This window comes from Chionomys nivalis, chromosome 9 (genome assembly GCF_950005125.1).
Source record: "Chionomys nivalis chromosome 9, mChiNiv1.1, whole genome shotgun sequence".
In the NCBI taxonomy this organism is placed as follows: domain Eukaryota; kingdom Metazoa; phylum Chordata; class Mammalia; order Rodentia; family Cricetidae; genus Chionomys; species Chionomys nivalis.
The window spans coordinates 43,946,038-43,970,799 of NC_080094.1; the positions used below are offsets into that span (position 1 = coordinate 43,946,038).

A 24,762-nucleotide genomic window follows, 5' to 3' on the forward strand; every position below is an offset into this window, starting at 1 on the left:
ACGTCCCTTCCACCTACTAAGTAATATCCTGGGCTGGTGAGATGGCTCATCAGGCAAAGGTGCCTGCCACCAAGGTTAAACACATCAGTTTGCTTTTCAGGCCCCAGAGGGAGGACAATTTCCATAACTGTTGTCTTTGCACGCTGTGGCATATGTGTACTCACCCACACACATAGACACAAATGTTACATTCCTTACTAAATGTTGCTTCATAGCTTCATAGACTGTGGAGTCCTGGAATTCTCTTCAGGACTGAAGCCAATAATCTTGAGCTGCACTCCCTAATCTAGGGGACCCCTCAGGCTGCTGAGGGTGGTAGCTGTTGTTGTCTCTGTCCCCTCACTGCTAATACAATGAATGAAATGTAAATATAGAATAAAATCAGCATTATCATAAAATATTCAGGGAAGCCCACATTTTTACCAGATCTACTTTTATTTCAGAAGGAATTTTGTATTACAGTATTTACTTTTGTTTATATACAAGTGCTTCACATTTGCATTTAAAATGCAGACCCCCCAAATCTCGTTCCTGATTAAATTAGCTGTTATTTTACAATACAAAAAATACCAAAAATTGCAGTCTTAAATGTAGGTATAACACCAACAATCCCAGCAATTAAATAGTTTACAATACTTACTCCATATTTACACAAGTGCAACAGATGCTAATTACACATATGAACAGACTAAGCTGGATGAAGACAAACAGTGAACTGTAAATAACCGTGAAACGTTTCGAGAGGCCGAACTGGTCCAGCAGGCTTTGCTAGTGTTTTGTGCAGAGTCCGAGTCCTTCAGCAGAGAAGGTGCCAGTTTCTCTGCACTTGGGAGGGCACCCCGAGGGCTCCCTGCAGGCAGGCGCCTGCTCCAGGGGCTCTGCTCAGTCAGAGGCCATGCTGACATCTCGGTCCAGAGCTGTGCTGGGGGGCTGTGTGACCAGGGTCAACACTTCAGACTCATCAGGGAGCCATGGCTCACCCCAGGAGCTCCCCTAGGGTGACGGCTGTGTCCAAAGAGCTGGATCTCCACCCCAGTCACTGCTCTTATGTTAGCTTAGCTTACAAGTGTTTAGTAAATATTTGTTCAATTAAAGGACACCAAGGATCAAAGTGTTCATAAAAACAGCACCATCCCCCAAGGAAGCGAGTCACTCTTCACCCTGCACACCTCACTGCACTGAAGGAGGATGGGTACTGGCAGGCTATGGCATCTCCTGTTCTGTTCTTGTTTCTCCAATTCCCTAACAAGATCCTATCTTACACTTCAAGCCTTCCAGATATGCTGGTACTTTCCTTTTGCTGACGTCTTCTTACAGGCTAGCTCAGGAGGCAATGGGTTGCTTTCTTGCCACATCTCCTTTGACCTTTCAGACCCTTCTCCAGACTGTGTAGGGAAGACCAGGAGGGGGACAGGAGGCTGAGGTGTAGGGAAACGGCGCTACTTATTAACAAATGAGCCCCCATCCCCAGTTTTTAGTATAAAAAGAACACGGTTCTCAGAAACATCATTAAAATTTTAGACAAAGCTACAACAGAATGTGGCCTAGAGAGCCCCTTTGCAAAGTCTAATGTTCACAGGTAACAGTCTTTGACTTCAAAGAGTAACAGAATACCTCAGGACTAGACTGGTCACCCCACAGAGATGCCAGAAGTCACAAGGAACATTTGAGATGCACAACAGTATGGATACTCTTGCTTCCTGAGTTCTCTTGTGTACTGCCATGTAAACAGACTCACTGCCTGGCTCTTCATAGGTTTGTTTGTTTGTTTGTTTTGAGACAGGCTCTTGCTATGTAGCCCAGGCTCTTCTTGAATTCTTTATTTTCGTTATGTTTTATGTGTATAGGGTGTTTTGCCTGCATATTTGCTGTGCACCACATGCATGCAATACCCGAGGAGGCCAGTGGAGGGCAACAGATCATCTGGAATTGGAGTTTCAGAGGGTTGTGAGCTACTGTGTAGGTGCTGGGAACTGAACCAGTGTCCTCTGCAAGAGCAGCCAGTGTTCTTAACCACTGAGCCACCTCTCCAGTCCTCATTTTTGAATTCTTGCTCTTCCTGCCTCTATCTTCTAAATGCTAGGATCACAGCGGTGTGTCACCATGCTTGCTCTTCTTAGGTATTCTGAGAGCTGAATCATTACTTAGTTACCTAATGGGCACAAGGCTACTGAACACACCAGCATGGTGGTACAATGTGTGGCCTTATCAAAGGATCAGGGCCTGGTAAGTTGACTTCTCAGAGCTTGGATACCCAGTATATGGCACAGAAACAGATTAGGTGAAATTCAGATGTTAATGTTTAATAAAAATACATTATGATACTTTTCTGTTTTATGTACACCCTGAATGTCTGAACATTCTGGACACTACTGTATAGTTATGTACAAGTGCAAGGTCAGTGTCTTCATGAGTACTTTATATACATGCTCTCCCATGCCACACAGTTCTGGGTCACAACCCCACGTCCTCTTGGTAACTGGCTCTGAGCTGAGCTCTTTGTCCCTGCCGTTCCCTTCTGCTGCAAGCCTGAAGGGAGCTGTTGGCTATGAAGGAGATGCAGGTGGAGTTGGCTGTTCCTCAACTGCCATTTGCTTCTTCCTTTTCAAAGAATAAACAGTATCTCTAAGGGAAAAAAATGTAAGCAGGTAGGTGGGAACCATGGTGCATATTATTTCAAGGTGTGGAGCTAACATAGAAGCAATTTCTTTGGCCAAAGAAATTTGGTTCTTTGAGCAAAGCAGGGGAAATTTCCTTGAAGGACAAACCCCAGTGGGACTCTCTCTCTCTCTCTCTCTCTCTCTCTCTCTCTCTCTCTCTCTCTCTCTCTCTCTCTCTCTTCTGGCCAAGAATCCCTTTGGTGATTATGGAGATGAAGGGTTAGGTCACTGCAGATGCTTATAGGTGCTGGGTTTTGGGAGGGACGTAGATGTGTGGGGCACTCTTAACTGCACAGGGAATGAGATTGGGATCTTTTCTGGAACTCCTGTCCTTTAATAATGTTGTGAAAAAGCAGTGTTTTGAGAGGTGAGTCTTCCAGCAGTGCGTTGTGCAACCGTGTTTTATGGTTCAGCTTGGAAGTCTCTCTCCAGGAGTGTCTTGGCGGGAATTGGGTTAGTGCTGGCCTTAGAGAAATGCCCCCCCTCTCTTGGCACTGCATTTAAAGATGAAATGCTACAGCTTCTGCTCTTTTGAGTGTTAACTTCTCCAAATTCCTAACTTGAGCATGTTGCCTAGAGGTCTGTTCTGGTCAGGTACTACTAGCAGAGCCACAGGACATGCAGCAGGCGAAGGAAGGTGAGGCTGCTGTAATGCCAGAATACTGAGCACCATAAGTGGGGAGATGCAATGTCCAGGTAGGATCCCGGGGCACAGAGCAGAGGGCCATTCACCCTTCTTAATGCTGTCATTTTCTGTTTAGAAGAGGGTCTTGTCCCTTCCGTTCTCCCCATGTGCTTTTCATCCTCATGAGCATCCACTTCCTCCCTACACCACCAGCTGGATCTGGGAGGAGACCGGGCCAACCCACACTTGGGAGAGATGGAACCAGGGCCCTTTTCTGGCTCTGAGAAGATGCTGCCCCAATGCAAGGCATCGCCCCTCTTCTAGTGTCTGCTCCATCCAACCTAGGGATGGTCCACAGGCACAGAGAGAGCGGGCTGCAGGAAGACAGGGCCAAGTGTCCCACACATTCAGTGAGTGTTCTTATCAGCTCAAAGAGGCACATGACATGAGTGAGTACTTTTCTGTGGTGCCTTGGCAGAAGGAACCCAGAGAGTTGGCCCAGCATCAGGCTTAGAGTGATACTAGGCTGGGGCTGGTGGTCACTCAGTCCCTGTTGCTAGCCCCTATTAAATGTTTCTTGGGATGAGAAGTCTCTGCTGGCTGCAAACTACACTTTAGAAAAAGAACAGATTGCAATGGTAGTTACTTAAATTCTACAAGAATGGAGAAACAGAGTCATGTAAAAACTTAGGCTTATTAACTTTCCAGTTGCTAGATCTATTTAAAGTCTAGGCACTTTGTGTGTGTGTGTGTGTGTGTGCATGACAGCATGAGATAAAGAGAAGAATTAAAATTAAATTAATCAAGTTGCTATAGAGAATTATCTATTACATTTGTTTATATTCTAACACAATTACCTTGACATTTAAAATAGCCCCCTTTGCTGGACCTGGTGGTGCACACTTTTTATCCCAGCACTTGTGAGGCAGAGGCAGAAAGATCCCTATGAGTTCAGTTCAGCCTGATCTACATAGTGAGTTCCAGGCCAGTTAGGGCTACACAGTGAGACCCTGTCTCCAAAAAACAAAACAAGGCCCCAATGATTATACTTTGATATGACTTTCAAAGAGACAGACCGTTATTAGTTCTCAGCTAGAAAAAAGCTACTTCCTGGAAGAGAGTAAAAGCACATCTTGTAAAAAGACAACAAGCTTCAAATAAGAACAATCCATCTGAGGAGTGTCAGAAGACCCTGCTGGAGAGCTGCTGGCAAGGTCATCACTTCTGCAGTTGAGACTCCCAAGAGGAGTTTCCACAAGGGACCTCAGCATCACTTTCAGCTCTCGCTGGTTCTACGCTGGTCTCCTCCACCCATGAGTAGAGCAGCTTATTCTTGGACTTGTAATTAAATTATTTCCTATGCAAAAGTAAAAGGTTAGATGCTGGACACAGAAGGGATGAACCGTCAAAACAGCTTGGATGATCATGCACATGAGGTGGATGCTTCAAGGGTTTCCAGTCTTCTGTTCTGCACCAGCTTCCTGCCTGCACCCTCCCCTGCGACAGCCTGGTGTACCATGTGCCCTCTGTGAGGGAGAGTCCCTGGCGCAGTATCAGATGCAGGTTCCAGGCTGTGCAGGGGGCTGTTGCTTCCGGTTTCTTACTGCTCCTGACTTCTCTTTGTACACTATTGGCATCTGTTGAGAAATGTCCACCAGAGCACTGGCCACAGCAAGACCTTGGAAGAACCCATAAGAAGGGACACATGTCATGATGGGCTTACTTTAAAAAAGATAATTTCTAATTTCCTTTTACACTTCCATGGTGAAAGATAAAGGAGGTATTCACAGTAGTCCTTCCATCTCACCTTTCCTTTTCCATCTGGGTGATGGTGTCAGCTCCATGCTCTTGCAGAGTTTATTTGTGCACGCCTAACTACTCACTTTTCTCTCCTCCACAGCACATCACAGAAGCAGTGTGCTCTGCCTCAGGGTAGAAGCAAGGGATGAGAATGCAGCCACACTCTGAATGTGCACCTCATCCGCTATCACTGGCTCAGCACAAGCTACTAAAATTTTAGTTATTTATTTATCTGTGTGTGTGTAAACAATGCTGCACATGGGAACCAGAGGGCAGCCTTTAGAAGTTAACTCTTCCCTTCCACCTTGAGAATTCTGGGGCTCTAGCTCAGGCTTGGGAAGTGAGGTGAGTGCCTTTATGGGCTGAGCCCCGCACCATTCCACATGACTCTCTTATATCTACCACGGGCAGTGCTCAACAGTGTCGTGGGCTAAGTTTTAGAATGAGCAAGGTTCTTTAACCTCCCATAGGGCAGTTTCCTTATGTGTGAAATGGGGCTGGGATAAGAACATCACAAAGCTTGTGTTGGAGTCAAAGAGTGACTGAGGTAATGTTTCAGAGCACACAAAAATTATCAGAACCTTTACCATTTATTCTCACAGACATTCCCAGTGACCGGCTTGTCCTTTTTGCATTGTATAATAAACCTGGCATTTGTCAGGGAAATCAGCATTCCAGGTGTGGTGGTTTGAAAGAAAATGCCCCCCAAAGGGAGTGGCACTATTAGGAAGCATGACCTTGCTGGAGTAGGTGTGGTCTTGTTGGAGGAAGTGTGTCACTGTGGAGGTGGGCTTTGATGGCTCATATATGCTCAACATACCATCCAGTGCCTCAGACCATTTCCGGTTGCCTGCGAGATGTAAGACTCTCAGCTACTTCTCCAGCAAGCACCATGTCTTCCCGCATGCCACCATGTCTCACCATGATAATAATGGGCTGAACGTGTGAACTGAAAGGGAGCCACCCCGATTAAACGTTCTCCTTTCTAAGAGCTGCCATGGTCACGGTGTCTTCACAGCAACAGAAACCTCGATTAAGACAGCAAAGAAGTTGGAATTCTAACACTGGAGAAAGTGGCCAGCCCATACTCAGCATTTTGCCAAGGCTGCTTTAATGAGCAGAGGAGTAAGTTTGGTAATCTACTCTATTTGTCTGTAAAGGGAGGAGGAGGAGGAAGGGGCCAGGGCCAGGGTCTGATACACAGAGAGGAGCCCACACTAGTGACAACTGTTGTTCAGGCAAAGGCATATCCAGGAAAGGGATCATTAAAAAGAAGAGGTGGGCAGTGGCAGAGCACTTGCTCAGGCTCTGGATTTGATCCCAGAAAGGATTTTTAAAAGGAATAGGCATAGGAGTTTGGCATAATGACACATGTCTACAATCCCCAGCACTGGAGATACTGAGGCAAGAGGATTAAGTCTGGGGCTAACTCATACTACCTCATAAAGAAAAAGTATGGGAGGATTGGCATGGATAGCCCTCCCCTGATGGGGTGGGCCTCAAGAACTGAGTGGTGCTTTGAGGAGTTTCAGAGGGTGGGAGCATTACATAAGGATGAGATAGGAACGGCTACAGACCTGTTATGTCTCTATGCCCACCGGAGACCTAGCCTTTATGAATCACCTGTCAGTGTTTGCTGAGCTGGGTGGTAGCAGGAGACACTGCCCAGATCACCAGATCATAGAGTGACTTGGTCCTCAGTAAGGCTAACTTAGGGGCTCAGTGTCTGGGAATGCCAAGGAAGATCAAGACTGAGTCCTGACCTCATCATCCCTAAGGCTTTCATTCTGAGGACACCACAGAGTCCTTCTAGTTAGCCAGGTAACGGGAGGCCCTTCTGGACGGTTGATGAAGGGGACACGAAGTTCAGGGCTGGACAAGAATAAAAGAATACTTCTCTACTAAACTGTTCTGGCTGAGGCAATCCTGAGCCCCTAGCACCACTGCAACTGAACTGATCTAAAATGTTCACATTGTTTGAGGGATTTCTAGGCAAAACTTCATAATCAAGATACTCCGAAACTGCATTCTATACTGCCTTTGCCTTTGTGTTAAAAGTAAGAACTTTCCTTCTGGGACAGGGTTCCACTGTGTAACCCTGGCTGGTCTGGACCTCACTATGTAGCAATCTTCCTATCTCTGCCTCTAGCTTTAAGACAAGGTTTATATAAATTAATGGCTTACATGTTTGATAGAAAGTATAAAACACATTGGTAAAATATGTAGTAAACTGTAAAAATGTAAATGATTGTAATGAAGAAAGAATAAATGATAGATTTAGATTTGAGCCTCAGCAAAAAGGAAGAAAAATCTCAAAGTATAAAATAGTATGCAGTGAAAGTAATTTCTCCTCCCTATTCCTGCCCAAATCACCACTGGTGCCTGTTTCCTGTAGAGATGCTATTTTAGGGAAAAAATGCTGAGGAATAATTGTTTGTAATAAAAATGCCTATCTAGCTATGGGTGTAGTTTGGTTAGAAGAGGGTTTGCCTGGCATGCATGAGGCCTTAGCATTGATCCTCGGTGCCTCATAAATCAGGAGTGGTGGTACATCTCAGCCCTGGGGAGGTGGAGGCAGGACAATCAGAAGTTCAAAGTCATCCTTGGCTACAAACTGTGCTTAAAAACTGTTCAGGGTTCTCCCACTCCCAAAGCCTACATAATTATTTAAATTAAATTGCTAGAGAGGGCTGGGAAAAAGAATGAAAATTGGTCTGTATTAGCCTAATAAAACTATAATTTTCAAAAATCTTCTTTATGTTGTTAAAATACTTCTTTATGCCCCATATTTAATATAGAGTAAAAAGCTGGACCTGGTGAGTAGTACTCTGGAAACTGAAACAGGAGGATGACTATGAGTTTGAGGGCATTCTGGGTTATGTAATGAGTTCTAGTTCAGCTTGAGTTGCATAACAAGACCTTAAACAAGATGCAGAGCATGGCTAGAAATATTTACTAGGGCAACACAAACTTTGAGGACATGGCTGGATGCCAGGAGCATGGATATGATTAGTAGCATATGAAGAAGGACAAAGTCGAAATTTAAGGTAAGAACAAGTTTTTTGTTTTTTGTTTTTGTTTTTTAAAGGGGAGCAATAGAGCCAAGGAATCAGAAATACTGAATGCAGAAGGAGGTGTGTGTGGCTGAGGAAGCTGTGCACTGTGAGAAGGTCCTGGACTTCCAACCCAGGACAGAAATGTCAGTGTTCAGAACACAGTTTACGGAGTACGGAATTATCTCACGAAAGCTCTGTGCCAGAGACGGCACTACAGTACAGTGCCCCATACCCACATTCTTGGCCAGGAAGAAATGTCTGCACTGTAGCTCTTCACAGACCTGTGTTTGCCACTGCTCCATCTACTCACCTGACTGACCAGGAGGAGGGATTCCGCCCAGTCCTCGAGGGAGCCTCACAAATACGGAGAGGACTGCAGCTTTGTTACCAAAGCAGGGCTCCAGGGCAATGGGCTTGGGAACAGTCTGGAAGAAGAAAACAAATGGTCAGGCGCTTATAAGGTCAACAATTTTGGCTATGAGTTGTTTCCATAGCACTTTTCTAAAGAGCCACATGAGTGCCAAGGAAGGGCCCATGACAAGAGGTTCTCTCTAGGTCGCTGGGTTGGCAGTGTGTGTCTGGTGATCTGTCAGATAGTCCTGTACACTTGGCACAGAGACCCTGATGTTAAGGAGACAGTGTCTGTTTTATATTCCAGCTTATCCATGCATCTTTCATCCATTAAGTCATAGCCTGTTGGGTTTAAGAGCTTGTGAAAGATAGATCACCAAATGGATTCCTCATCTGCTTATTGGATGCTTTGACTCTGGAAAATTTATTCATTTTCTGTTGCAGACTTTATTTATTTTTTTAAAATGAATTTTACAGGCTTGAGAGATAGTTTTGTTATTACTAATGAGTCTCTCTCTCTCTCTCATCTATCATCTATCTATCTATCTATCTATCTATCGGCTTTATGCATGCTGCATGATCAACCCTTCATAAAATAAAGGAAAATGGAAGTATGTTTTAGCTACTTTATCCATCTTCAGACTGTTTTTTTAATGTTGCAAAACGAAAAACTGAAATTCTATACTACTCATTGAACAACAGCTCCTTCATCTCCTCGTCCAAGCTTTTGGCAGTTACTATTTTATTTTGTCTCAGTGTATACTAGAGTCCCCTCCTTTTAAAGTATAAATCATTTCCAGTAGCAAACACTACACTCTGCTTATCTACTTGCCACTGACAGGCACTTAACTGCGTCTCCTTTCTGGCAATTATGATGTGCTGTCATGAACACTGACATGCAAAGAGTCCCCTGTATTACATTTTGTATTGCTTTTGTTTTCTTGAGACAAAATACTGTTCGGTGATTCTCCTGCAGCTGCATTCTAAGGGCTGGAATTACAGGCATGCACCACCATGCCCAGTCTACCGTTTTCTAGTGGCTGCATAATTTTGTAGTCTATCAACAGTACACAAAGATTCCAACTTCTAAACATGATGTATGGTGTGTGTGTGTGTTTACAAGTGCGTGTGCAGGTACGCATGCACAAGGAGATCTTCCTCAGTTCTTTGCTTTACTTACTGAGGAGGATATCTCGCTGAACCTGAAGTTTGCCAATTCCAGCTAGTCTAACCAGCCAGTTTGCCCTGGGAATCCTATCTCTGTCTTCTGAGTACTGTCACCATATCTGCCTCGTTTTTACTTGAGTTCTGGGGCTCTGAACTCCATTTCTCATATTTATTCACTGAGCCATTTCTTTAGCCCTATAAGTGTTGTTTTTGTTGTTGTTTTTTGTTTTTTTTTTTAACTCTGGGGTTTGCTGGGTGTAGAGCACATACCTTTAATTCCTACACTCAAAAGGCAGATGGGTCTCTGAATTCAAGGCCAGCATAGTCTACATAGTGAGTTCTAGGACAGCCAGAGCTACATAGAGAGACCCTGTCTTGAAAAACAAACAATGAAACAAACAAAAACCCCTAAACCAAACAACAACAAAACCAAACCCAAAGTCTCTCTGTGTGTGGGAGTAATTAATAGTAAATTGAGATGTCCCCCCCACCCCTTTAAGACAGGCTCTCTCTCTCTCTGTAGCCATGGCTGTTCTGAAACTCAATATACAGACCAGGCTGGCCTTGAACTCACAGAGATTTGCCTGCCTCTGCTTCCTAAATGCTGGGATTAAATGCATGTCACCACACTTTGCCCAGTTTAGATATTTTCATATAAGAACTTTTAAGTATTTGGCACAAAACACTGAGAGAATAACAACCATGATACACATTAAGCTCTCCTGACCATGACTGACTGATGACATGAGCCAGCAACTGGGAATTGAGAACAAGAGTGTCTCACAATCTTGGTGTTTCAGCTGAGCGGCAGAGAGAGAAGGAAAACAGGACTAATGCATCACAACACTTGCTTCCTCTGGTTCGCCAGACTCAGACCTGAGTTTTGGAAAGCTGTTATATGAACTTTTGAACCACTTCTCACCTTTATACTTCCCCCAATAAGATCAGGAGGCTCTTCATCTGTTTCCAAGGCAACATTTACAGAAGCAAAGGGACGGCTGGCCATCTGTTGCATCTCCCGAAGAAGTTGCTAATGAATAATATAGTATGCATTAATATGCTGAGTACTGAGATTTTATTAGTGAATATTAGATATTAAAGATGCTGCATTCTCCCCAGTTCAAACTGATCAGATGTAAATTGTTTCTGTGGCAGCTACGGAAAACTGAACACGACTAGGCACTAGACAGTACAAGGTATTAAATTCTGTTAGATGGAGTAACACTATTGTATTTTATGAAAAGTCTTTACCAGTAAGAGACATAAGCTAAAATTGTGGTGGATATAATGCTATGGTATCTGCTGGCTGAATATATAAAAGGACAGAAACTAACCTCTTCATATTTCTGTTACTAGACTAAAGTCAGTCTACCCTGCTTTATATCAAATCCTGAACCAGTATTCCCAAAGCAATGACAATAAAGAAAGATGTGCCCCCCACATGGCCAATTGGACACGAGACTACTCTCCCTTAAGAGAGATATAAGATGAAAACACAAATATGTTTTCATCACAGACTAGAACAAGCAGGGCTCTGGATTTAGGGAGGGGTCGATATGTTAGGACAGGTGTTCAAAGTATCAAGGCTTTCATGTCTTCTCTAAATGTGCTTTGTGTGGTTTTTTAAGACAGGGTCTCATGCTGGCCTCAAACTCATTGGATAACCTAGAACTTCTTATAGTCCTACCTCACTCAACCACACAAGGCTTGATACGTGTTTTTGTGTTGAGTGTGATACTAAAGCATATTCCTCAAATTTGGAATGTGGGCATCCCTATATCATCCATAATATGAGAGATCTTCAGAAGACAGACGGACCTTTCTTTAAGCCACCTTCTAGGAGGCAGGGTTTTGAGGCTCATAAGCCACTGTTCTGTTCTAGAAGGGAGTTTTTATGTTAAAAATTTTCTTAAAACCGGAAATAGGTTCTTATTTGTTATATCATAAGGGCTGTTCCTGTGAAGGGGATCAGCCATACCTTATATCCTAATACCTTCACTAATCTCTTGACTCCTCCCTGATAACATCCATAAATGTAAGGAACTTCCTTTGCTCTGAGTTGCTGTTAGGTATCCCAGCCTCCTAGAGTTACAAAAAGCCTAATCGATCTCAGTACATCTCTTTACTGAACCTGGAAAGAATCTCCATTTACTCAGCAAATACAGCAAAGCTGTCTGGGTTCTGTAATACTCTGTGAAGAATCACAGGAAGACAGTTTCTACCCTACTACAACTCCCATTCTAAAACCTTTGCCAAGAGCCCAGGAGGTAAGGTGGGTGAAAGAACTTCCATCAGGGCCTGGGAACGCAAAACAGCATCCTCACTGGGGTCAAGTCATGACTGACCTTGTATATTTAGAACGGTCAGGTTCAGAGCTATAGTCAAACTCCAAACCAGAGTAAACCATCAGCATATTAGCCGACTGAATACAACTTAAGGATATTAAAAAAAAAAAAAAAAAACTATCTTGAAAGGGTGTTCATCTAGTATTCTCTCTTATGATGTTGCAAATATTATCTAGTTAATTGTTAATTTCTGTATTATCCATTTATTTAGTTTCATATACTTAAGTATTATTTTGTATACAGACAAATCTTTACTGTATTGTCTCAGTAACTTATATGAAGATAATTTTGTTTTCCTTCCAACACTAACAAGCTGCTTTCTTGCTCTTACTTTTTTGTGTACAGTCTCATGTGGGTTGCCTGGCTCATTCAGTCAGCAGAACATGAGATTCTTTTTTTTTTTTTTTTTTTTACAGTCCAGGTCTTTTATTTCTTTTTGTACATCAGGCCATGAATTCGTAGGGAATGGGTTCCAGCAGCTCAGGCTCTTTCCCGTTAGTCCTCACAAAGTGTGCTTCTCTGGGTGGAGCAGGCTGGCGCTTCAGCTGAACCCAGGTGCCCTTCTCTTTGGCTTCTTTTTTCTTCTGGTCATTCTCCTTCACCCGCTTCAGGAAGCTGTCTCTGCTCTTCGAGTGCTTGATGTGTTCAATCCGCACATTAATTCTCTTGGCAAGAATCTTGCCCTTAACTTGCTTGTTTACAATGATGCCCACAGCATGCTGGATGACATTGGAGACTCTTCCGGTTTTGCCATGGTAACATTTATGGGGCATTCCTTTTTGAACAGTGCTCATTCCCTTGATGTCTACAATATCGCCTTTCTTGTAGATTTGCATGTACGTGGCCAAAGGAACAACTCCATGTTTCCTAAAGGGCCTAAAGTGCCCCTCCTCTTTCCCTTTGTGTTTGTCATTTTGGCGAGTTACTGAAAGATGGCTACCGCGGCCGAAACCAGAACATGAAATTCTTAAGGGTACAGTCCAGAACATGCAGAACAAAGCCAAGTGTTTGTGGAAACTGTGTTTAGAAACATGGCCTGTGAAGGCAGAGGCCTTTCAGTAGCTATGAGGTATGGGCAAGTTACTTGACCTCCCTGAGCCTCATGGAGGGTTGAGACGAAGATTAGAGTAGCTAGTCTAAGTAAAACTACCTAAAACAGTGTCTGGGATTTAGAGGTGCTCGGCTATCTAGATAATGTGTCTGTTGGCACCAGCTCTAGTACTTCATCATAACCAGTGATACTGGCTATAGCTATAGTTTGGTTTTGGATCCTCCTCCTGCCCCCAAGTTAAAAGCTTCGTCCCTGCCTTTGTGCTATTAGAGGGTGCTGAGACCAGAACCAAGGGCCTCAGTTCATGCTAGGCAAGAGCTCCATCACTGAGGGAAACCTGTCCCTTCACTCAAATTCTTATGAACGGCTCTTAGAAGATTGCTAACTCAGTAAGTGGTTGTGGCTGTGGCAGAATTAATGATATCTATGGAACAATAATTGAAATCTACTGATATAGCATACAGTAGAATCATACAATGCAGACGAAGCAGCATGCTTTTCATGAATATTAGTTATCACAGAACAGATAAAAGTGATGCCTGGAAAAGAGAGGAAATGAGTTTTCAAGGGGATTTATTACTTTTTTTTTTTTTTTGGATTTTCGAGACAGGGTTTCTCCGTAGCTTTTGGTTCCTGTCCTGGAACTAGCTCTTCTAGACCAGGCTGGCCTCGAACTCACAGAGATCCGCCTGCCTCTGCCTCCCGAGTGCTGGGATTACAGGCGTGCGCCACCACCGCCCGGTGGGATTTATTACTTTTGTCTGCATGGGCTTACCTCTCTCCGCCTGGATGCCCAACAGCTCTGCTTGATCTTCCAGACCACTGCAGCCACCAGAAGCAGAGAGAGGAAACAGCTGCAGGGAAAGAACACACAGAGAGTCAGTGCCACATTGCCATGCCTGGCTCCCACGGTGAGACACCCTCAACACCCCAACTCCTGAGCTCCTGATGCTGTATGTGACAGACTGGCTCACAGGAAGTGGAACGTGAGAAACCCTGGCTAGCTGACCCAAGCTTCCAATCCTGACTTCTGGAAGGTGTTACCAAGCCCTGACTTCTCACTAAGCCTCCCAGAAGGGTCAACAATGGCTTACCAGAAGTAAGAAAATAAGAAAAGCAATTTTGTTAGAATGCTATACATGATAACAAATAATAATTTAGTTTAAGCAAGCAAATTAATCAATGTGGTAAACTTCATTGGTAAGCTCAAACAGAATGAGAAAAATAAATTTCAATTAATAATCAACTTTTAATAAGAGTAGGCCAAAGAAATTTATGTACAATGATTAATATATTTTCTGTAATTATACATACATACGTGGTGATAAACACTGATTGTCAACTTGACAGGATCTAGAGTCACATAGGAGACAAATCTCTGGTATCTCTATGAGAGAGTTTCTATACTGAGCTAATTGAGTATCGATAATCCACCCTAAATGTGGGCAGCACCATCCTATGGGCTAGGGTCCCAGACTGAATAAAAAGCAGAAAGTAAGCCGAATAGCAACATTCATCTTTCCTGCTTGCTGACTGAGGATGCAGTGTGACAGCCATCCCATGAGTCTGTGGTCATGACTCCTGGGCTAGGGGGCGGGATCCCCTAGACTACTCTGAGCCCAAACAAACACTTCCTACCTTAAGCAGTTTCTTATCAAGGACTTGGTTGCACTACTGAAATGAAAAGTAATAATAACTCTTGTTGTGAGTGTGGGTATGTGTGTACTAATTATTTTTCTTTTCAAAGATTGTGTCTTGCTATGTGGCCCAGCTAGCTTGAAATTTGTGATCTCTCATCTCAGATTCTTGAATGCTAGGATGTGCCACCATGCCCAGCAATATATGTATTTACCAATAAAATAAACTTAAAATGATCAAATTTAAGCCAACAACTTTCTTAATATTAGGAGGAAAAACTAATTGTCTAATGATGATAAAGAGTTTCAGCTTTCTTTCCTCTGTAAACCATGTATTGAATGGGAAAAGCTACTATGATTCCAGAGGCAATGTTTGGTCCCTAGTTGGTGCAACTATTTGGGAACGATAAGGAGGTGTGGCCTTGTTGAAGGAGGTGTGTTATTAGGGGTGGGCTTTGAGGTTTCAAAAGCCCATGTCATTCCCAGTTAGTTCTCTCTCTCTGCCTTATGCTTGTGGATCAGAGTTAAGTTCTAGCTACTGCTCCAATGCTATGCCTGGTCTGCCTTTGCTATGCTCTCTGTCATGATGGTCATGGATTCTAACCTTCTGGAACTGTGATCTCCCAATTAAACTTTTCAAGTTGCCTTATCATAGTGCTTTGTCATGGCAATAGAAAAGTAACTCAGACAATGACAATTACACAGCAGGCCTTAGAGACTAGTACATTTAAGGACAGGAGGCTGGAGCATTCTAGAGTGGGGTGCCCCAAGAGAGACTAAAGGCAAGAGACAACCATCGTGAAAGATCTTTGTTTTGTCAGAACACAGGTATAACTCTGGAGTAGACTCATAGGGGGAAAAACAATAGTAAATAAAGTATTACATGTAGGATAAGCAAAAGGTGACCTTTTTCATCTAAAAAACTAGCAAGTAGAATCATAAGTCAATTCATGATTTTATGATTGGTCAAAGCATTGTGATTATAACTATTAAATGAATGAAAGGGAGTTTTGTGTGTACCTGTTATGTTCGTGTGTGTGTGTGTGTGTGTGTGTGATGGAGTATGGTAGTGTAGAGAACACCAAAAAATAACTGAGTTGGCTGGTGGCACACACCTTAATCCCAGTACTTGGGAGATAGAGGCAGAAGGAACTCTGTGATTTCAAGGCCAGCAAGCTTCTTCTACATAGAGTTTCAGGAATTTAGGAATACTATAAAGAGACCCTCAAAGTAAAAAAAGTAACTGAGTTGAAAAATCAAGATTTAGTGTTAAATGTAAAAAAGTAAATCACTAAAGCAATTTCTGTTTTGGGGAAGGATATAGGAAAGTGAGGTCAGCTCTTGCTGCTTCTCTTATGAGCACTCATTATGAGCACTGCAATAACTCACCATTCTCAGAAAAATAAACTATTACCAAGAAAACTATAATAACACAGGGGTTTAGAAATAAGATTTACCCTACTTTCACTATGGATGCTCACCAAAATCATCTCTCAAATAAGACGGAGCACATATGTAGCTCACACAGCAGTGACCATTGCTAAAACTATTTCAGTCCAAATTTTCCTCATACAGAGAGCCAAATTACACACACACACACACACACACACACACACGCCACACAAATTTCCCTTCCATTCATTTAAGAGTTATATTGTAATGTTTAAACAGGTCAGATTAAAGTTACATTATTGAGAGTACATGCGGCTGTGCAGGAATACATACAAACTAAGCTGGAATTGAGGGGCTGTTTCAAAGGAATAGTGCAGTCAGTATGAGAGGAATTACCTGAAGAAAGTCACGAAGAACTGTACCAGGTCCATAAAATTGCTGTGCTGGGAGAAGGCAATCTGTGGCAGAAAACAGCAGTGGTTACACGGGCTACAAAACGGCTCCACTGATTCAGCTTCTGCTGGTTCTGTTTTTTGTTTTGTTTTGAACAAAATAATCTCAGCTATAGGCTACAACCTGAAACCAACAGGTTATAATTTCTAACTTAGTAACTTTACTATAAATGAACAGGTTTTAGTACCAAGAATACAAAAAAATTCCTAATGTATTTCAATACTAAGAACCAAAAGAGGCAACATTATTTTATGTAGAAGAAAAACACTGCAAATTAAACTTTGGCATAATGCTTTTTATAGCACTGTTGTATTGAGGGCAGGTATTATTTATCGTATATCTCAGAATTGATTAAGTATGGAAACTGTAACCTTATTATCACACACTAACACCTCCTCCTGGTCTGATGTCACCAGGTTCACGGGACCAGGGCTTTATTGGGAAGATAATGGTACAGCTGAGATCCTTTATCTAAAAGGTTTGGGACTGCCAGGAAGTGGTGGCACATACTTTTAATTCCAGCACCCAAGAGACCCTACCTCAAATAAAATAAAATAAAATAAATGCTTGGGACTAATAAGCTTGAGATTTCAGGGTTCTTTTGGGATATTTGGCTAGACTTTTCCAGTAACTGAACATTCCTATTCTGATATTTTGAGATCCATATAATTTAATTTCATCAGAGACAGGATCTCAAAAGCTTGGAGTGCCCTTGAACTCACATTCGACCTCAGGCCTCCCAATGCTGAAATTATAGGCTTGCCTCACCATCACCTGCCTGGCAAATCTGAAACTTTTTAAGCATTAGTTTTAGATTTCAGACTACATGTGTTCAGTGTATGTTCAAATGAAACAATTACTAAGAAGATGCTAACTGCTTCACTAAAGATGGTAAGCAGGATAACAATTGGGAAGCTGAACCATCAAGATGCTTGGTTCAGCAGGTAAAATCGAACTGTGGCGGAGAACTGTGATCCAGTGGCCCTTGTCCCTCCAACACACACATCAGAAACACACATAAATATAAAATAGTAACAAATTAAATAAAAATTTAAAAAAGATAAAGTCAATTGTGGAATATTTAACTAGGCAAAGATGTATCATTTTTGTCTATGCTGCATTTGTTTAATTATATAAAGATGTGTTGTTGTTTTATCTTGCCTGCCTAAGACACCTGATTGGTATAATAAAAATGTGAATGGCCAATAGCAAGGCAGTATAAGGCTAGGAGGGGCTGGTGGGCTGAGAGAATAAGTAGGAGAGAGAAAAGAGAAGAGAACAAGAAGAGAGAACAAGGGAGAAAGAGAGGCAGCTGCAAGCTAGCCAGACATGGAGAAAGACATACAGAATAAAAGAAAGGTAAAAAGTCCGTGGCAAAATATAGATGGAGAAAAACGGGTTAAATAAGTTATAAGAGCTAGTGGGACAAACATAAGATAAGATTGAACATTTGTAACTAATAATAAGTCTCTGTGTCATGATTTGGGAGCTTGTTGGTGGCCCCCCAAAAAAGCCTGCTACGTTTGGTACCCAAGATGGGGCCCAAATTTCCACAGAGGGCCTGAAAAATCTAAAAAACTAAACAAACAATAACAACAAAAAATGGATACACCTCCTTAAGAGGCTCTGCCATACAGTGAGCACCTGAGCAGCTGGCATGTTAAGTAAAAGCAATAAGCTAAGTAAAAGTGCCTGACACAGTGTGGGTACTAGCTTCCTAGAGCTGGGGTGGGTGAATACAGCTCCCAGTTTGACTCAGCTGCCAGCTGTACACAACCCTCAACCAAGCCCGTAGGGGATAAAGCTTTGCTCTCATGGCCTGAGCAGGACACGGCCAGCATCCAACACAAAGCCACTTAGCAGTTTAAGGTTTGGTTCACACAGTTGAAAAAGGCTAGAGACATGTAGTAAAGACAGGTCCAGATGGCAAAAACCTCTAAAGAGCTCACACTATGTTTAAAAATGTACATGGGTTTAAGAAAGAAAAGAAAATAGGTACAGATAGTCATAGAAAAAGTAAATAGTTTAAAAATAAAGTCTTTAAAGAGAAGTAAAATAATATAAAGGAAAAAAAAAACCATGAAAAGATGAGAAATGCACAGGGAGTCTGGATCCTGTATGGTGTTGTGTTAACTCTGCATTTTTTGAATGTTGATGAGTAAATGACAGCTGCTGAGAGACATGGGATTATAAAAGAGTTTGCTGAATAAACCAGCCTACTTTAGGGATGTCTTGACTTTAAAATGGTATTCAAAAAATATATTGTGTGGGGGGAAGAGGTTATGCTTTTGTTTTCACAGGAAACAAAAAGCTGTAGGTTCCTTCAGGGTTGATAGAGATCAGATTTGATCAGGGGAGACCTCCTGGAAACCCTGGCTACAGACATAAAGAGATAAATCAGGAAAACTACATGACAGGTGATGTATATACGGACCCCTCTGCATGGGAACAGTTATGAGACTGACAACAATGTTACAACTAGATTTCCCAGGACTTGACCATTATTTAAATTTTATCAGGGCTCCCTAAGATTCTGTTGCCCTCAGACTACAGGAAGAAATCTATAAAACACAACACCCAGATTTCCAACAGATGGGGTGGGTGATTTTTGGTCATTTGGTGGGTTATGGATGTTTGTCACCATTTGTGGGGGGAAGGAACATAGGATAAAAAGAAAACTATTAACCTTACCTATTTTACATTGGTATGGATTTTGGTATAGTGATACAAATTTAAAGTTATTTTTGTTATACTGTATATATGTTTCTACTCTTATTTGGGGTATTGTGCTTATACGGCTCATTAAAAAATGTAATGTAAATTAAATGTAGGTTAGTAGTTAGTCATCTATAACAATCAAACTTGTAGCTATGTTAAATATGTTTTAAGATCATACAGAGATATATTTTAGATGTAGATGGTCTTCAAACACTTCAAAGACCTATAGAATATGGCATTTAAAATGGTTTGTTAACATGGGGATTTTTATGACAGTGAGACATATCTGCTGCTGGCAGCACCAATCTATTTCATAAAAGAACTTCCGAGTTTGCTTCCAGTGTCGTAAAACTAGCCATTTGGGCAAGAAACTGCCCTTGCCTCGATAGCTGACAATACACCATCCAAACCAGACATGCAGGACACAAAGGAAAACCACTGCTGAACTTTGCCAAGACAAAGCAGACAGTCCTTCAAAATTCCTGCTTCACAGAAAAGTCTGCCAGATATTCATAGGCTGAATATGGATGACCCAATGTTTAAGAGGAACCTTGGGTGATGGTATTGTGATTGTGCAGTTCATGTAAAAATGTAATGTATATAGGTTGTTAATAGATAATCATTAATAATAGTCACGTTTGTAGTCATGTTAGATTTTCTAGATGTACATAGATATATTTTAGATAGGCATTCTTCATATCTTTCAAAGATTATAAAATATGGCATTTTAAATGTTTTAATAACTTAGGACTTTTCATGACAATGAGACACTCTGCTCCTGGCAGCACCAATCTACTTCAAGAAGAAGATGGGCATCGAAGAGGCACCTTATGGAGTCTGATAGCCATTTGGGCAAGAAACTGCTCTTGCCTGGACTGTTGCATAAACTGGACACAAAGAACCCGCAGAGAGAGGACTGCTGAACTTGCCTAAAGGTCAGATGATCTTTTGGGGTTCCTGATTCATAAAGGAGTCTGCGAGACATTCTGCAGGACACAGCAGATAGTGACTGAACTGTCTTTGAAATTTCCTGCTTCATGGAAATGTCTCTGGATACTAATGGGCCTGTAGGCCAAAGATGGATACCCCAATGGTACAGAGAAACTTTGGGTGACTGTCCAGGCAGCAAGATGTCTCTGTCATTTCTAGAGTTTAGAAGTTGCTTATTTCTTGTTTGCTTAGGCAATATTGTATCTTTCTGGAGTCTTTGATGGAGTTGAAGAATAGTTATAGTTTTCCTTAGTTATGATAAAGATAAAATAGATGTAAATATTGTAATTCTTACTTGATAACTGTTTTGTTATATTGTAATTTTGCTATGTTAAAGTTAAAGCCTTCTTTTTTTGTTTAAACAGAAAAAGGGGAAATGATGGAGGAAGGTCATTGGTTAATAATTAATAAAGAAACTGCTTGGCCTCATAGGTTAGAACATAGGTGGGTAAACAGAACAGAGATGGTCCAGGCAGACAGGTGTCTCTGTTATTTCTATAGTTTTAGAAGCTGCTTGCTGCTGTGGGATAATGTCATGTACCTTGTAAAGATTTGTCATTTCTATTTACTAAAACACTGATTGGCCAGTAGCCAGGCAAGACAACCAGACTAGGAGAATTCTGGGAAGAGGAAAGGCTCAGTCTGTAGTCACTAGTCAGATGCAGAGGAAGCAAGATAAGAATGTCTCATTGATAAAAGGTACCAAGCCATGTGGCTAATATAGAATTATGGGTTAATTTAAGTTGTAAGAATTAGTTAATAATAAGTCTCAGCCAATAGGGCAAATAGTTTATAATTAATATAAGCTTCTGTTTCTTTGGGACTGAATGACTGTGGAACAGGGCAGGACAGAAACTTCCATCTACAGCTTGCACTGTACTTTCTGTTAACTCAGATAATATATCCTTTTGGGATCTTTGATGGAGTTGAATAGACAGTTATAGTTTTCCTTATGAAAACTTAATGAAAGAAGGTAAATTAGGTACTGAGTTTTAGATTCATCGAGATAGGATAGATAAGAGTGATTTCTCCAAATTTGCCAAATGTAAAGGGACTGCATATTGTAAATGTAATTCTTACTAGATAACTGTCCTTATTGTATGTAGTTTTATTATGTTAAAGTTACACTTAAAGGAATCCATGAGATACTTTTACTAATTACTGGATGCTAAAACCCATGGATGCTAATATCACATTCTGAGGACCCATCAGGTCCTGGTCTGTGGTATAATGCTTCCTAGGTATTCTCTCTTAATGTGGAGATCTCAACCATGGCCCGATTTCTTGGCAAAGTAGAACCATACCAGTTAATGTTCTGTGTATACTCACAAAGGGTGGTTGGCTGGGATACCCAAGACTCTAAAGGTCTTCTGTTCAGCACTGATCATATAAAGTCTCCATAATCACAAAGTTGTAAGGAAAGAAACAGCCAAACCATGTTTAGGAATACACTGACAACCCACCCAGAAACACCTACCCACTGTGTCAGTCTTTGCTGGTCAATCTTGAACTTAATGCTCAAGCTGACAACTTCTGAGAATGAGAGGGTGCTTTAAAATATGGACTGGTTATTTCCTTTTTCTTACTCCTCTCCTCTCCCTCCCTGCTTTCCTGTCTTCTCTCACTTCCCTTTTCTCCTCTCTCCTCTCTTCTTTTCTCACATTCTCTTCTTGGCTGAGAATTAAACCCAGGGCCTGTACACACTATGGAAGCATGCAAGCACTCTACCACTGTGGTGGTTTGAATGAGATGTTTCCTATAGCCTCAGGCATTTGAATACTTGTTCCCCACTTGGTGGTGCTGTTTGGGGAGGGTTAGGAGGAGAGGGATTGCAAGGAAGTACATCACTATGGTGGTGATTTTAGCATTAAAAAGAACCCCACCATCTAGTTTGCTTTCTCTGCTTTGTGCCTGAGCCCTTAGCTTCCTGTTCCTGCACCCCTGCCTGTCACTAGCTGCCATGCTCCCTTGTCATGACAAATATTTGTTGCTCTGGAACCATGAGTTCAAATAAACTTTTTATAAGATGCCTTGGTCATGGTGTTTTATCACAGCAATAGAGGAGTAGCTAACACAAACACCAAGCTTCATCCCTATAAATTTGGTTTCAAACATAAAGTAGGTCCTTATTCAGACAATGTCAGACAACACAAACTAAATAAAAAATTAATCTTACAAAGGTAAGATTTTAGGCTGGATGCTGTGATGCTATCAGAGAGTGAAGTGTTTGCCTCACAAGATCAAAGACCTGTGTTCAATTCCAGAGCCATGTGAAGGTGGGAAGAGAGAAGTGACACCACAAAGCTGTGCTTTGACCTTCATGTGAGGCTATGGTACTCCCATGGTCTCTCTCCTCACATGTAATAACACACATAATAAAAAAATTAAAAATAGCTGATCATGGTTTTGAAAGCTTTTTGACGGCAGGGTCGATGGGCGCCTAGGCCCATGGGCGCCTACCCCTTTGAGGAACTTTTGGCAGTTAATGGTGGGGAAGAGAGACTTTCTCCATTGGTGTCACTCCTGGTAAACTGTCCATTCTGGTAAATAGCTCTCCTACCCACACTCCTGGAGGCAACCCCAGTGAGACTCAGTGGGTAACAAATAAACAAATGCAGAAGGGGGCTTGGCTGGGAGGAAGGGATTCAGCAGAGGGGAAAGAAAAAAAGGTAATAAGAAATAAATGTGACCAAAATATACACCATATACATGTATGAAATTGTCAAATAATTAGCTTTAAAACATGTTTTGAATTTGGGTTTTTTTCTGATAGTGAAGGTAATAAGAACTTTCTAAACTAAAAAAAATTTGATAGGGCTTTAGAGCCCACGCTGGCCTTGAATTCACTCTTCTCGCCCCTCTTCCTATTATTCTTCTTTCCTCTCTTCATTTCCCTCCTTCCCTTTTGTGTTATTGCACCCAGTTTCTAAAATCTACTTATTACAAAGAAAATCTCATTATACTCCAGTAATAAAACTTTCAGGTGCTGGGGAGATAGTTGTCTACAAAGTGCTTGCCATGTAGCAAGAGGACCTAAGCAGGATCCCCAGAACTCACAGAGAGCTGGGATAGTGGCACAGTAACCCAGCGCTGAGGAGGTAGAGACATGAGGTTCCCTGGGGTTTGTTGGCCATCCAGTCTAGCTAAATCAGCAAGCCCCAAGGTCCAGAGAGAGACTCAAAAAATAAGGTGGATGGTTCCTGAGGAATGGTATCTGAAGGAGACCTGTGGCCTCCACATGTGTATACATGTACATCTCCACCTTCTCCTGTACACACACACACACACCTGTACAAAAAATTTAACAAGACAAACTTACCACTTCATTTCCTACTCAACAGAAGGTAACTATTTATACATATTCCTAGAAATCTAAAATTCATGCCCCTACATTTCTACAACCTGATTCCAACTCACTTCCATCAACTGTTTCATTAAGAAATATTTGTCCTGGGAGCCCTCTGGATGAGGCAGATAAATTCTAAGAAACTTGGCAAGCCCCAGGCTTGGGGAAAGATATCATAGATCTGCAATTCCAGAGCACTAAGTCTAACCTTCATTCAAACAAGTATTTTTAAGTGATTGTACTACTGTCCTTAATACTATAGAGTCAGCCCAGAGTAACCCTGCTTTCCTGCAGTCAGGTTCTCTTTATCTTTCACGGCCCAACACAGTTGCTCCTCCCCTATTTAGCTGGCTTTGGGGATGACTCCTGCTCCTCTCTACTCTCAGACGACATCTAGGGCTGATGCCTATGCCCAAAGCTAAAGCCTTCCAGGAGGTGCTGATGCTTCAGTTTATAGCCTCAGAAATCAGAGATCAGAAAACGATTCCCTTGCCTGAGCCTTTCCTGAATGACGTTTATAGCAGTTGGAACTGCACTGAAAACCAAAACCAAAATCTTCATTTTGAAGTGGAAGCTGTGGAGGGTAGGCAGTGAGTTGGGGAGGAAGTGGTAGGGAAAAGGTACTATTCTGAAGCAAACTAAGAGCCAGGGCCCATGCCCGGAGACTAGGAGATGGAATACAGAGTGGAGGCTTTATTCAAAGAACCTGGGAATATGGGATGTTGGCATTGTGGATCTGTAGAGGAGGCTGGTGCCAAGCTTGTCACATACTAGTGAGGATGGCTGTTCTCCAGAGGGTGAGAGAGAGCCCAGGGCTCTAAGAGAAGTGGTCAGTGGGCTCTCGTCATGTCTGGATTTTCTATATGTCCTTGAGTTAAGAGAAATAGTCTCTGAATACACTTTGAATGAATTTCTCTTCACGCATGGAGTATCACCAAAAGAATAAAGACCTTCAGGTAAATGACCACAGATGTTTTCTTTCTTTTAAAAACTATACTTTGCATTTACTAAGTCATATACAAAGTACTTAAAAAACTGAGTAGACATTTCTGACTAGGGAAAAGGCAATCAAAATTTGGAGAAAGAAGAAAGGATCTATAATTTGTCCTTATCTTCCCCACCACGACCATTATATGAACATGCAAATAGGAGTTAGTTGCACTGTGAGGCA

General features: G+C 41.9%; 1 protein-coding gene and 1 pseudogene across 1 annotated transcript in view; both read right to left on the reverse strand.

Moving 5' to 3' along the window:
* Nucleotides 1–427: 427 nt before the first annotated feature.
* Nucleotides 428–24,762, reverse strand: part of Atrn (attractin) — a 140,481-nt gene continuing 116,146 nt past the window's right edge. Inside the window, exons 25-29 of the mRNA XM_057780243.1 lie at nucleotides 16,481–16,542; nucleotides 13,831–13,909; nucleotides 10,582–10,689; nucleotides 8,452–8,566; nucleotides 428–4,963 (exon numbers count right to left, since the gene is read on the reverse strand). Of these exons, the coding sequence (XP_057636226.1) occupies nucleotides 4,839–4,963; nucleotides 8,452–8,566; nucleotides 10,582–10,689; nucleotides 13,831–13,909; nucleotides 16,481–16,542 (489 nt within the window). The 3' untranslated portion in view covers nucleotides 428–4,838. The remainder of the gene's footprint in view (nucleotides 4,964–8,451; nucleotides 8,567–10,581; nucleotides 10,690–13,830; nucleotides 13,910–16,480; nucleotides 16,543–24,762) is intronic.
* LOC130881062 (60S ribosomal protein L21-like) lies at nucleotides 12,448–12,917 on the reverse strand (annotated as a pseudogene).